The 12,706-nt window shown below is 51.4% G+C and overlaps 1 protein-coding gene across 6 annotated transcripts in view; it reads left to right on the forward strand.

The window, feature by feature from the left end:
* MMD2 (monocyte to macrophage differentiation associated 2) overlaps positions 1-12,706 on the forward strand; it is a 68,767-nt gene that overhangs the window by 44,092 nt on the left and 11,969 nt on the right. For 3 of the 6 annotated variants that reach the window (XM_036826079.1, XM_036826078.1, XM_036826080.1), the window contains 3 exons: positions 188-289; positions 1,101-1,170; positions 4,829-5,893. In XM_036826079.1, the coding sequence (XP_036681974.1) occupies positions 188-289; positions 1,101-1,170; positions 4,829-5,032 (376 nt within the window). In that variant the 3' untranslated portion in view covers positions 5,033-5,893. Of the gene's footprint in view, positions 1-187; positions 290-1,100; positions 1,171-1,525; positions 2,400-4,828; positions 5,894-12,706 lie in introns of those variants that run through there. The other 3 variants (XM_036826081.1, XM_036826084.1, XM_036826082.1) reach the window with 3 other exon arrangements.

The raw sequence follows: 12,706 nt of genomic DNA on the forward strand, positions 1-12,706 counted from the left end.
GCTCTAATAATTGCCTATTGTTTCAGTTTCTCTGTCTCTCCACGTGTCCTCCCGTGAGAGGCCACATCCCACACATGGAGCCACGGGGACGGGGGTTCTCTGGGGTCGGTGTTCCTGTGACGGGCCGGCTGTGGAGGGCTAGATCCCAGTGCCCCGCTCAGGCTGTGCCCGTGGCTCTCCCTCCCAGGCTGAACCTTCGCGAGCTGGGCCCCTGGGCCTCCCACATGCGGTGGCTGGTCTGGATCATGGCCTCTGTTGGCACCATCTATGTCTTCTTCTTCCATGAGCGGTAAGCCAGGGCTTGGGGGCGCGGCCTCAGGTCAGGGTGGGGTGCCTCCATCAGGGCCTCCTCCCTGCCCCCAGTGAGACGAGACCCCAGGATAACCCCAGAAGCATGAGGGCACCGCTGTGCCTGGCATCCCTGGGTTCGGGTCCATTGATGGCCACCAGGTCCACAGCCCACAGGATCAATCTGAAGAGTTAAAAAAAAAAAGGGCATTGTAGGTTCCTAGACCCACTGAATGATGTCAGGTATTACCTGCCTTCCCGAAGCTGTGTTAGCAGATAAGGGGGAGAGGCTCTCAGGGCTGCCCACTCCCTTCCATCCTGCTGAGTGACAGGCTGCGAATGATTAAGTGTGGGAAAGAAACAGAGCTAGAGAAGCCAAAGGGAATAACAGACTCCTGGAATCTCCAGGGACAGCAAACAGGTGTCAGTTGGTGCAGCCACTCAGATGGATGGAGAGTGGCTGCTTGGGCCTTGTGTGGAAAGGTGCTGGGATCGAATAGTAATGTCTGCCCTGGGTTGAGCATGGGAAGCACCCATAGGCATGCTACACCCAGCATTTGCAATCCTCAAATGTCATTTCATGGAGGTGGAAACCAAGTCTCAGAGAGGGAAAGAGACCCTCCCATGGCCACCCAACTCTGCCAGCACCTGCTGGGTGTAGCTGGATGAAATCTGGGCCCAGGAGTGCTGGGCAGAGGGCAGAGTCCCTTTCTCTTACGCTTCCGGCCAGGGTGTCCCCTCCTAACCTGAGCGGGGAGCTATCCCTCGTGGGGAGGCTGTCCTGAGGCCAAGATGGCTTGTCTTCCTGGCAGGTACAAGCTCGTGGAGCTGCTCTGCTACGTCGTCATGGGCTTCTTCCCCGCCCTGGTCATCCTTTCCATGGTAAGTCGCCCCCACCCGGCGTGGGGCCTCCCGTCTGGCTGGAGGGGACCCACAGTGACTCTGGAGATTGTCAGGTTGAACCTCCTCCTCTGGCAGACGAGGGAACTGAGGCCCGGGGTCAGCGTGACTTGCGGGCTGAGGCAGGAGAACGTGCAGGTCACCCCAGGGCTCGGCTCCCCGGTTCTACGGCACCTCCTCTCTCTGCTTCACCTCCAATGAGTTCGTTAGTCCCTCGGGGCTCCAGTTCCCGCCTATTTAGGGATCAAGTAAGAAAAACCCATGGACAGTGCTTAGAATGGTGCCTGGAACAGAGTAAGTACCCGATCGCTAAATTAAATCTATAATAATCACGTAGGTGGCCATGGAGGCAGAGCCGAGTCTCAGACTTCTGACACCCACTCTGATGCTTCCACACCCTAAACTGCTTCTTGGCACGTGAAGGTTGACCTCTTTACCGTGCGTCCTGAGCCCTTGTGGCGTGCAGGAAGCTTACTTACAGGACCTTACCTCCCCGCCCCAGGCGTCCTTGGAGATGGATGTGACCACCTCCGTTTTATGAACAAGGATGCTCAGGTTCTGAGAGAGAAGGTGACTGGCCCAAGGACATGCGGCCCTCGAGGGGCTGAGCTGGGATGTGGCCCCGTGACCTCCAACCCCGAGTACTGGGATCTTTGGGCTGCACCACCTCGCCCTGTGAGCGGGAGAGCCTTGCAGGGAGAGGCCTCAGGGCCCCAGCCATGGAAGAGCAGCAGCTTGTGTGGCCGTGGGTGGATCCCCCTTTCCTCTCTGAGCCTCAGTTGTCCCTTCTGTCAAATGGGCGCGGTCAACTCAGCCTGCTGGTACCTCCCTAGGCCAGGTAACAGTTTCTTACTTTTAAATGATTAGTGTTGGCAGATGTTAAAAATTTATGTAGTCGAGAAGCCACTGGATTGTGAACTTTAAAAGGGTGAATTTTATGGTGTGTCAATTATAGCTAATAAAATTATTTCAAAAGAAGAAAGGACGTATGTCCTATAGATCTTGCTGGAGGAATTTGTGTTTAAATAGATATTTCTTTTTTTTCCCCAAAAATTAAAATTGACTGTTATCTGTTTGAAATGACCAATAAATAACTTATCCTATAAATTTAAATGACATTATATTATATATATTTGAGGCATTGATCTTTGTCTAAATTAATCTCTTATCTATGAGTAGTGGTTTATTTTAAAGTTGAAAATATTTTGAAGTGAAAAGTGTTAGTATCCATCCATAGCTCTTAAAGAAAATTTATGTAGTCAGATCTAGCAGGTTTTTGGGTTTTTTAAAATTTTATGGCTTTACCTTAAGTATTATGGTTAGGAAGGTCGTCCCTTTCCCGAGTTTATATAAGTATTTACCTATATTTTCTCCTGTTTCTTTTACGGTTTAACTTCTAATTTTAAACTCTGTATTCCCACCGCCGTTTCTTATGTATATGGTGATTCCTCCCCAAATGATTAGGCAGTTATTTATCTACCATTTAAAAATGTTCCTTTTATCATATGTTAGCTTCATATACGTATATGTGGGTCTGTTTCACAAATTGGCCTATTCTTATACTAGTACCAAACCGTGTTACTTACTTTAGCTTTTGTTGCATCTTAATACTTGGCAGGGAAATCTCTCCCCATTCGTTTTCCTACTCAACATTTTCCCTGTGATTTGTATTTATTTTTACAGATTACCTTCCCCCAGCCAAGTTTACTTGTTTAAATATGTATGTTTAAGTTATATCTATTAATTATATAATATCCATCAAATTATGTATTACATAATTTAAATACATACATACATATATTGTAAGTGTATATTTAAATACATACTCACTGCAAAAAATAAGTCCTGTCTGAAAATGTATAAAAGAGCTGAAATCCCCCTCTCACCCCCTCCCCAATGTGATGCCCTAGCTGCAACCACCATTAATGGTTCGTTGTGTATCTTTTACATTTTTTTTTTTTTTTGGCTGCACCACTTGGCTTGCGGGATGTTAGTTCCCTGACCAGGGACTGAACCCCGGCAGTGAAAGTGCCAAGTCCTAACCACTGGACCATCAGAGAATTCCCTCCATTTTTTATTTATAGGCAAGTCTGTCTGTGTGGATATGCGGACATATTGACTTGTTTGTTCTTCTTTTACAAAAATGGGATCACACTGTTAAACAACATGCTTTTCTCACTTGGCATGTTGTCGTGGGCGTGTGTCCATGCCTGTCACATAGTCACCCTGCCTCGTGAGATTGCTGTGAAGGTGGCATTAGATACCTCACGTAAGGCCCCCTGTGCTGTGTACAAGGCCTGGCACATAGTAAGCGCTGGGAAGTGTTACTGTAACATGTCCTTAATACTCAGGTGTCACCTCTTGAGAACTGGGTGCGTGACTATATATATGTTCAATGAAATACTACCCAGCTGTTCCAAAGACTGGCGTGGATCTCCACGTGGGGATGTAGTCTGATCTCCACAAGACTGTGTCGTGGAACTGATGTCTCAGGACGGCAGGGATGGTGTGAGCCCCCTTTTCTAAAGTGATTAGTTCCCCTGCACACGTACATGTATATGAAGTGCAGACCGTATATCACGTGTGTCTAGACAATTCTGGAAGGATACCGTCAGGCACCGTTATTGGTGGTAAGCAGTGATACCTGCGGGAAGTGGGCTCAGGGAGAGGGGGCAGTGGGTTCTTCTTACTCCCTGTTCCCTCTGTCCCTCCTGTTCTTTGAGCCCCCATAACCAACAAAAACCCAGGTGTTAATAATGCTCACCTCGGGGGGCTGGGACTGCTGCTTTTTTTCTTGCTGTTCTTCATTTTTCTCTAAAATTTTTCGCCATGAGTATGTATTACTTTAAAAAATTGTGATAAAATATGCATAGAATTTATGATTTTAACCATTTTTAAGTGTACAATTCAGGGGCACGAAGTACATTCACCTTGTTGTGCATCCATCACCACCATCCGTCCACAGAACTTCCTCATCTTCCCAAACTGAAACTCGGTCCCCGTTACACACTAGCTCCCCTCCCCCACCCTCAGCCCCCAGGAGCCACCCTTCCACTTTTTGACTATGATTTTGGCTCCTCCAGGGACCTCACATACATGGAATCCTACAGGGTCTGTCCTTTTGTGGTTGGCTTAGTGCACTTTGCATAACATCCTTGAGGCTCCTCCATGTCGTATCATCGTGTGTCAGAGTGTCCTTCCTTTTTAAGGCTGCATAATGTTCCATTGTATAAAGTAACATGAATAACACTTTGTTTATCCATTCTTCTCTTGATGGACACTTGGGTTACTTCCACCTTTTGGCTACTGTGAATAATGCTGCTGTGAACTTGGATGTACAAGTACCTGTCTGAGTCTCTGCTTTCACTTCTTTTGGGATACACCCAGATATATTGCTTTTTAGAAAAGATAACAAAGCTATAAGATATTCTTTGAGATTTTGATAGAAACGCGTTACACTGGAGAATGAATCTGGGGAGAACTGATGGCGTCACTGTGTGGAGACGCCCCGCCTGGGACTCTGGGCTACCTCACCATCCACGTGTCTTCCCGCCCTGGGTCGTGGGGGGCGAACGGCTGGGTGATCCTGGTCTTGCTGGTTGCTCATCTGACCTGTGCTCACCCTTGTCCTTGCCGACAGCCCGACACCGAGGGCATCTGGGAGCTGGTGACCGGAGGGGTCTTCTACTGCTTGGGCATGGTGTTCTTCAAGAGTGACGGGAGGATCCCCTTTGCCCACGCCATCTGGCATCTCTTTGTGGCATTTGGTGCTGGTACCCACTACTATGCCATCTGGAGGTACCTGTATCTGCCCAGCACCCTGCAGGCCAAGGTGTCCAAATGAGGTGGCTCAGCCTGCACAGGACATTTAGGCTTTTGGAGCAGAGCATCACAGGGGAGTGTTTCTGCGAACTTGAGCCCAGAGCCCAGCGCCCAGGCCCCCCGTCTTCCCTCCTATGGGTAGAGCTTTTTGATGGGTCCAAGGTTACTTCTGGTGACAGCCAGACCACCCCTTGGGTCCTAGGTGAGAAAGAAAGCATTTAGTCATTTTTACAGAGGAGAAATTAACCCTGTAATGTGTTTCTATTCTAGACAAATGTTTCCTAATACAACCAACGTTAACATAGTCAGAAAAGGGGGCAGACGTGGTCCTGGCCAATTGAGGAATGATGGGCCAATATGAGCTTCCTAAGGTCCTGAGAAATCTATCAGGGAGTCTAGTGGGTTATTTATACCTGGGTGGCCAGGGCCTCCTTCTCTGCTACCAAAGTCCTGGCTGGGGAATTGTCCCCCGCTCAGGGAAAGTCACCCAGCTTGTAGATCAGGGATGGTGAATATCCACGACCGTGGCAGACATCACCAATCAACTGCAGCGTGGTGTGGTATCAGGATCCTTCCCGAGACTGCTCTGGGCAGCCACTACCAATCGACTTGGCACTCATGATGGCACCTCTTTGCCTTGCTTGCCCCGTGTGCTCTGCACTGGGGTCATGCCCAGACCAGTTCAGTGTTTCCATGTTGGGGAGCAGGCTTATCCCCTAGAGGGGGCAGTTTGGGGCTGTGGGGGGAGACCAAGTGTACCTAGAGCAGCCCCTGTCGTTCTACTGCACCGTAGCTGGTTCTCAGTGCAGAGGAATGAGTGGTTGGGGATGGGAAAGCTGTCACTTGGCCATTTCTTCTCATGCCGAAAAATCCAGAGAAATTATGAGAGCCATTCATTGGGGGTGGGGTGGGGATGGGGAGGGGCAAGCAGATCCCAAGAAGCTGTCTGCTTGCTCCCGACTTAGGGGTTGTGATTCAGATTCTTACTGGCTGCCAATCAGCGGCCCTTGGAGGCTCCTGCGATGAGCCCTAGAGAGAAGGCCTCGGCTAATCTGATAGGGGTCTGGGCAGAGTGGCTGGGATACCCCAACCTCTGAAGCCCCCAGGAGCCCAAAGAAAAGGCTTCCAGGGGCCTATCCTCAGCCCCCTCCCAGGGCTGGGCCAGCGATCTGCACCCGGCACACGGACATTTACCGGGAGGGATCCAGGCCTAGATCCAGGGTCTGACCTGGAATCTCAGACTCTCTGGGTCAAGATCTGTCTCATTCTACAGGCTTCATTCTACGACTCCCAACCAGAGTCAAGTGGGCAAAGACAAGATGCCTTATGCTTAGTTCTCGTCCATTCCAGGGTATTTCGGGACTCCGGCATCTGGAATCCCATATCCAAGCCGGTATTAAATCATCCGACACATTCCTCAGGCAGGCAGGTTCTGAGCTGGGAGATGCCTTGGGGATGTTTTGTCCTCTTGCCCGTGTGTGTGTGTGTGTGTGTGTGTGTGTGTGTGTGTGTGTGTGTGTGTGTGTGTCTATACTGACACTCCCAGACCCTCTGTTCTGCACACCTGCCCTGTGGAGCCTGCCAAGTATCTCCCATCAGTTGGGGTCAGGGTTGGAGTTGGGGGGGAGGGGAAGCTTTGCGGGGGAAGGGCAGGCTGGAGGGCAAGGCTTGCCCCTGGTTGGGGGCAGGGACACTGTGACCTGACCTCTGCCTGAGCCCGAGGTGGGGAGGGGTCACGTGGGTTCTGGGATGCTGTTTAGGAAAGCTCCCAAAGCATGGCACCATGGCAGGCCGAGATGACAGTCCCGTCATCAAGGGGTTGGTGGGGACCAAAGCCCTGTGACAGGGCCAATGCTGGGTGCTTGGGACACTGACCCGGGGCTTTCTTTACTGGTCCCCCAGCCCCTGCTGAACTCCTCTGATACCTGCGTCTCCTCGTGCTCCTCCTGGGTGTTGGGTCTGACATTTTCCCCTAGACAGCCTGCCCTGTTATCTCCCACACCTTTTGAGGTGCCAGTTCCTCTGATGGGGACTCTGTTTACCCCTCATTCACCCAACTCACTCCTACACATCCTTCAAAGCCCTACTCGGGCATTAGCACTGAAGAACTTCCGACCTTCCTCTGACCTAAGGGCTCCCCCCTCTGCTTACCAAAACCCCCTGTGCTCACCTGCCCACACTCGGAGCCCTGTCCTTTGTCACCCTGGTACTTGCACCTGCCACCCAACCCAGGAGCTCCTGGAGGGAGGGACCGCGTCTTGCTAGACTTGGGACCAATTGCGGCATCCCCCCCTTTCTGAGGGCTTGGGCCAATTCCTTAACCTCTCTGGGCCTCAGTGTTCTCTGCTGTAAGATGGGTGTGATTAGGCTACACCTTGCAGGGTTGCTTGAAGACTCAGCAAGATAATGACTGTAAAACACCCGGCCTGGTATCCTAATTAGCTCCCTTGGTTGGAAAGCAACCCCTGATAATGATAATGAGGGGACAGAGCCTGTGCTGCCCAAAGGAATGAATCACTAATGGTGGAATTTCTGACTGTGGACAGGCCGGTGAGGACACTGGAGGGTATTCTGGGTATTCTGTGCAGCCTTGACCACACTCCCCCACCCCCATTCCAATTCAGGACCTGCTTCCCATGAACTGTCTCTCTTCCCCAGCATCATTCTGAGAGTGAATTTCCCAGGATTCCATTTAATCCAAGCCTAGACCCTGGACCTCCTCCAAATATATCACGAACGTTGCAGGAAAGGAAAAGATGTTCCTTAGGCCAGTCTCTTAGGTAAGGCCTTGTCCCAGGAGCATTCTAGGCTGTGCCCTGGGCATGTGGAGTGGAGAGGGCACGACACTGGAAATTCAGATGCCCGCCAGCTCCCTCTTCCTTGAAGCTGTCATGTGCCAGGATGACCCAGCATGGCGGCTGTTTTGCCCCAGGGAGCCAGGGGAGCAGTTGGCAGCAGACTGGCCTGTTTGACACTCCGGGCACTTTAGCGAGTGCTCCTGAGTTGGGCACTGCCGGGGTGCGGTGAGGGGTGGGAGCTGATGCGGAGGCTGGAGATGGAGCGGGTGGGGCAGAGGCTCACATTTCAACAGCGCACCTCCCATGGCACCCGGTGCTGGCGGACGGGCCTGCAGTTGACCACCTGCTTAGTTAGTCCGTTGGCCATCGTCGGGACAAACCAGAGCAGGCACGCTTGCTGGTGGAGGCCTGGTCCCCAGCTGGCAGGGTTTCCCTGAAAGTTCCAGAGCAGAACTTACTCAGGGCTGTCCCTGGGGCCATCAGCCCCTCAGGCCAGGGAGGGATTTAAATCAGCATCATAGACCAGAGCTGCCTTTCTGTCTTGATTGGAAATTGAACGTATGGTGGGAACAGGGCTGAGCATTCTTCCTTCCATCAGCCTCGGGCTCAGGCTGGGGAAGAATCCTAGGAAAGCACTGGCGGGGAGGGGGACAGAGATGGGACTTGCAGGTGGGCCTGGATCTGAAGCTCTACAGTACCCCGCACAGTGGGGTGATTTAGAAGGTGGCAGTCCTGGGCTTCAGCTCACCCAGCTCTTTTCCATACCTGTCTGCCAAAGCTGAAGTGCTCTGAGTGTTTTCCTGCAGCTCTGCCTGAGCCCCGGCATTGGGGCCCAGGCCTCCATGGCGAACATGGGGAGGGGCTGCTCAGGCAGCCCACAGACCCCGCCCCGGCTTCAGGCACCACGAGTGCTCAGAGGGGCAGGTGGAGCTCAGAGGCTGGGAGATGGGTCTAGTGACCTGGTCAGAAAGGCACCTGTCAAATTTGCTGCCACGTACTGTGTAATCAGATGCTGAGACGTGGGCTCTGGGAATAGCATCGCGGGGTCTGTGGGGTCCGGAAGGTGCTCGTGGAAACCCCAGCAGCCACTTCCACATGTGCACACCTGCTCAGGTGTACTCACAGGTGCGGGGGAAGGAGCAGGAAGCTGAGGGAGGCGGGGCTTACCTGCAGGGCGCTCCTCCCGGGGACCGGTCTCTGTGCCAGTGGCTTTAGAGGTGCTCTCTCCACTGACGGACATGCGCCCTCACTCCCACCCCGTGAGGCGAGGATTACTGGCTGGTCTTACAAAGCAGGAAACCAAAGCACAGGGAAGTTTGGCGACTTTCCCAAGGGCACCCAGCTTCGAACCGGCAGAGTGAAGCTTTGAAGCCAGGACTCTCTAACCCCCAACCGTCATGTCCCTTGACCTAGATCTCCTGCTTCCAAGGAAACCCACTACCCCCAAGTCTTTCCTCCAGGGAGGAAAGCCACACTCAAAATTTTTAACAATAATTAGAAACAAACAAAAAAACCCCACACCCTGGCCTGCAGCCAATTTCCATGGTGTAAATACCAACCCCCCTTCCCCCGCAATGGCCAGTTTCACCCTACCAGAGTGACATTCCTGAAGATGCACTGGGAAGAAACGCGTACAATCCAGGCCCAGCACACCACTGCCCCCTGCTTCCCAATGGTGCCCCTCTCGGAGGCTGACCAGGGATGCAGCTCTGGAGGATCCTGGGGTCAGGCCTGTCACCGAGACACACAGAAATTTTGTCTCAGGAATCTGGAGCCAGTCCAGCCCTACACTGGCCTGCGTGCAAGGCCCCCGGCCAGTCCTCATTCTCTCTGTGCCTCAGTTTCCTCATCTGTAAAATGGAGCTTGCCATTGGTGTACGGAACCCCTCTGTCCTGTTCACTGCAGGGCCAAGGCCACGTCTTTGCTGGAAGAAGTCAGAGCAGCTGTTCTCAGCCCTAGGGTCTGGCCAGAAAACCACCCAGGGCGATGCTAAACTGCAGGTCCCAGATCCCCACCCCCTCCCCGGAATGCTGAGCCAGCAGGTCATGGTGGAAGGGTAGTTGGAACTCTGGAGTCTGAACTTCCAGCAAACTCCCGGGTGGTTTGGACACTGGTTCCAGAAGCCCTGCTCTGGAGCTCATCTTCTCTGAGGCCGGGCCCTGCTTGTTAGTGGTGAGGTTCTCCAGGGGACAGAACTCATGTCCAGGGGCTGGGGACCTAACCACTGCTCTTGCTTTTTGCTGTCTGTTTTTCATGTGGTTTCACATTAACCCCCCCAGCAGCCTGCGTTTATACACAAGGCCATTCCTTAAATTGGGCCCTGTCACTGATTTTTCCTAAGCTCAGTCCCAAGTCCTGTGTGATTTCTGTGGTCTTTACCATCACTCTGAGAGGTAGGTATGAGCCCATTTCACTGATTTGGAGACTGTGGCTCAGAGAGGTTAAGTAACTTGTGAAGGGAAAGTAAAAATAAAGAATCCCGAATGGACAGAGAAATATGAGACATCGTCAACAGCAACGCTGTCCGGTATGGTAGCTGTTAAATGCAGGTGGCTCTTTAAATTTAAGTCAATTAAAATGAAATAAAACAAAGAATTCAGTGCCTCAGTCACACTACCCGCATCATAAGTACTCAATAGCCCCACGGGGCCAGTGGCTACCTTTTTGGACAGCCTAGCCATAGATCATTTCCATCATGGCAGAAAGTTCTATTGGATGGTGCTGGTAGATCAGTGGTTCTCAAACTGTTTGGTCTTGGAACCCCTTTGAACTCTTAAAAACCATTGAGGACACCAGAGAACTTTTGTTTATGGGCTCTATCTGTGAACATTCATCATACGGGATGAGAAATTAAACCTGACAGTGTTCTGAAATGCCTATTAATTCATAAACTCATTACACATTAACATAAGTAACATTTTTCTATTAAAGATAACGGTATTGTTTCCAAACACAAGAAGATTTAGGGGGAAGAGTGGCATCATTTTATGTTTTTGCAAATCTCTTGAATGTCTGGCTTAACAGAGGGCACCGGAGTCTCCCGTCTGCTTTTGCATTTGGCTTCTGACATCACCCGTCCTGTAGCCTCTGGAGAGCTTTGCATGAAAGCATGAGCGGGAAAGAGGCAAATAATGTCGTAGGATCATGATGAAAACAGGTTGACTTTGGGAACCCCCTGGAAGGGTCTTGGGGGGCCCGTGGGCCCAGACTAAACGTTGTTAAGAACCAGGGCTGGATCCAGAGTTGTCCCCTTTGTTTTACATCTGGAGACGCTCTGTCAGCGGTAGTTATCATAGACCAACGCTATCTAATTTTAGCCCATTTTAGCTGAACCTGGAGACGTGGGCAGGACAGAGAGGCAGGAGGGGTGTGAGCAGTGGTCTGGGGTACCCTCTCGATGTTGAGGGCAGGCCCCATGGCTGTCGATTGTTGGCAATGCCCAGTGCCCAGCAGAGCGCCCAGTGCTTAGTAGGTGCTCAGACACACGTTTGGAAGGAACGGGCGACTTTGAGCTTGGTCTGGCTTGGTGTCCGCCTCCTCCTCCTCTCTGAGGCTGGGAAGGCTTGGCGAGGGAACCTCCTGTGAGTCTTGGTCCCTTTACATCTGGGGCCGGAAGAGGCAAGTTCACTACCAGGGTCTGCGGGGACACTGACCGCCCTGGCCTTTACTCTTGGTGTCTCTGCACATCGGAAGATACCTCGGAGCGCTCCCGGGAGGCTCTCGGGCTAGTTTTTCCAACTCAAGTTTGTAGCAAGCTTTGCCTGTGCCCTGAGTGGGTCTGCAGCCCCCAGGGTGAAGGAGACAGGACCCCGGTGAAACAGACAAGGTCTTCACATGTCAGGGTGGCCTTGAGGAGGGACCCTGAGACTCATTTGCGGGAGTGCGTATCCAAGTGACTTAGAAGGGGATTGTTTCCTTAAAGATGTTTTCATTATAAAAATAGATGCTTACTGGACTTCCCTGGTGGTGCAGTGGTTAAGTATCCGCCTGCCAATGCAGGGGACACAGGTTTAATCCCTGGTCCGGGAAGATCCCACATGCTGCGGAGCAGCTAAGCCCGTGAGCCACAACTACTGAGCCCACGTGCCACAACTACTGAAGCCCATGCGCCTAGAGCCCGTGCTCCACAACAAAGAGAAGCCACTGAAATAAGAAGCCTGCAACGAAGAGTAGCCCCTGCTCGCCGCAACTAGAGAAAGCCCGCGCGCAGCAACAAAGACCCAACGCAGACAAAAATAAATACATTAAAACTAAAGTATCAATAAAAGCTTTGGAAAAAATATATGCTTACTATAAAAATTTCAGAAAATGCTAGACAGGTAGAAAATATTTGGCAGTGTCCGCCTCAGGTAACCAACCACTCCTCACCTTTTTCTTTCTGTTCTCTCCACTCAATGCGTACTTTTAAACTTTGGTGTTTTCTTCTCTTGCTATAGACACCTTTACACCCTACCTTTTTTTTTTAACTTTCTGAGTATTTTTTCTTATTATTTCAAGCCCTTTATAAACATTATTTTAAAAGTCTACATTGAGCGGGTGTACCACAATTTCTTTAATCATGCTTTTAATTCAGGTGATAAACAGCTCTGTGATGAGGATCTTTCGACATAAAGTTTTCCGTCATATTGAGCGTGTTTTCTTTAGGCCACACGAAGACGATAGGTGAAATTTGCTTCCTGCTCTCAGGCTGCCCAATCCTGGCCGCCACCTTCCTGCTGTCATTGGGCTGATGATTTCCTACAATTGGCCACTGTCCCTGTCCCCCAGGGAGTCTGGGCATCCAGGAACCTCCTGCCTGGGTGCTGCCAGAGAGCTGGATTATCTGGGAGGTTAGGAAAAGTCAACCTTGGCGTGAGGTGGGAGCTGTGGAAGAGGGAGGGGGCGTGTGTCTGTCCTA

The sequence above is a fragment of the Balaenoptera musculus genome, chromosome 15 (genome assembly GCF_009873245.2).
Source record: "Balaenoptera musculus isolate JJ_BM4_2016_0621 chromosome 15, mBalMus1.pri.v3, whole genome shotgun sequence".
Classification (NCBI taxonomy): Eukaryota; Metazoa; Chordata; class Mammalia; order Artiodactyla; family Balaenopteridae; genus Balaenoptera; species Balaenoptera musculus.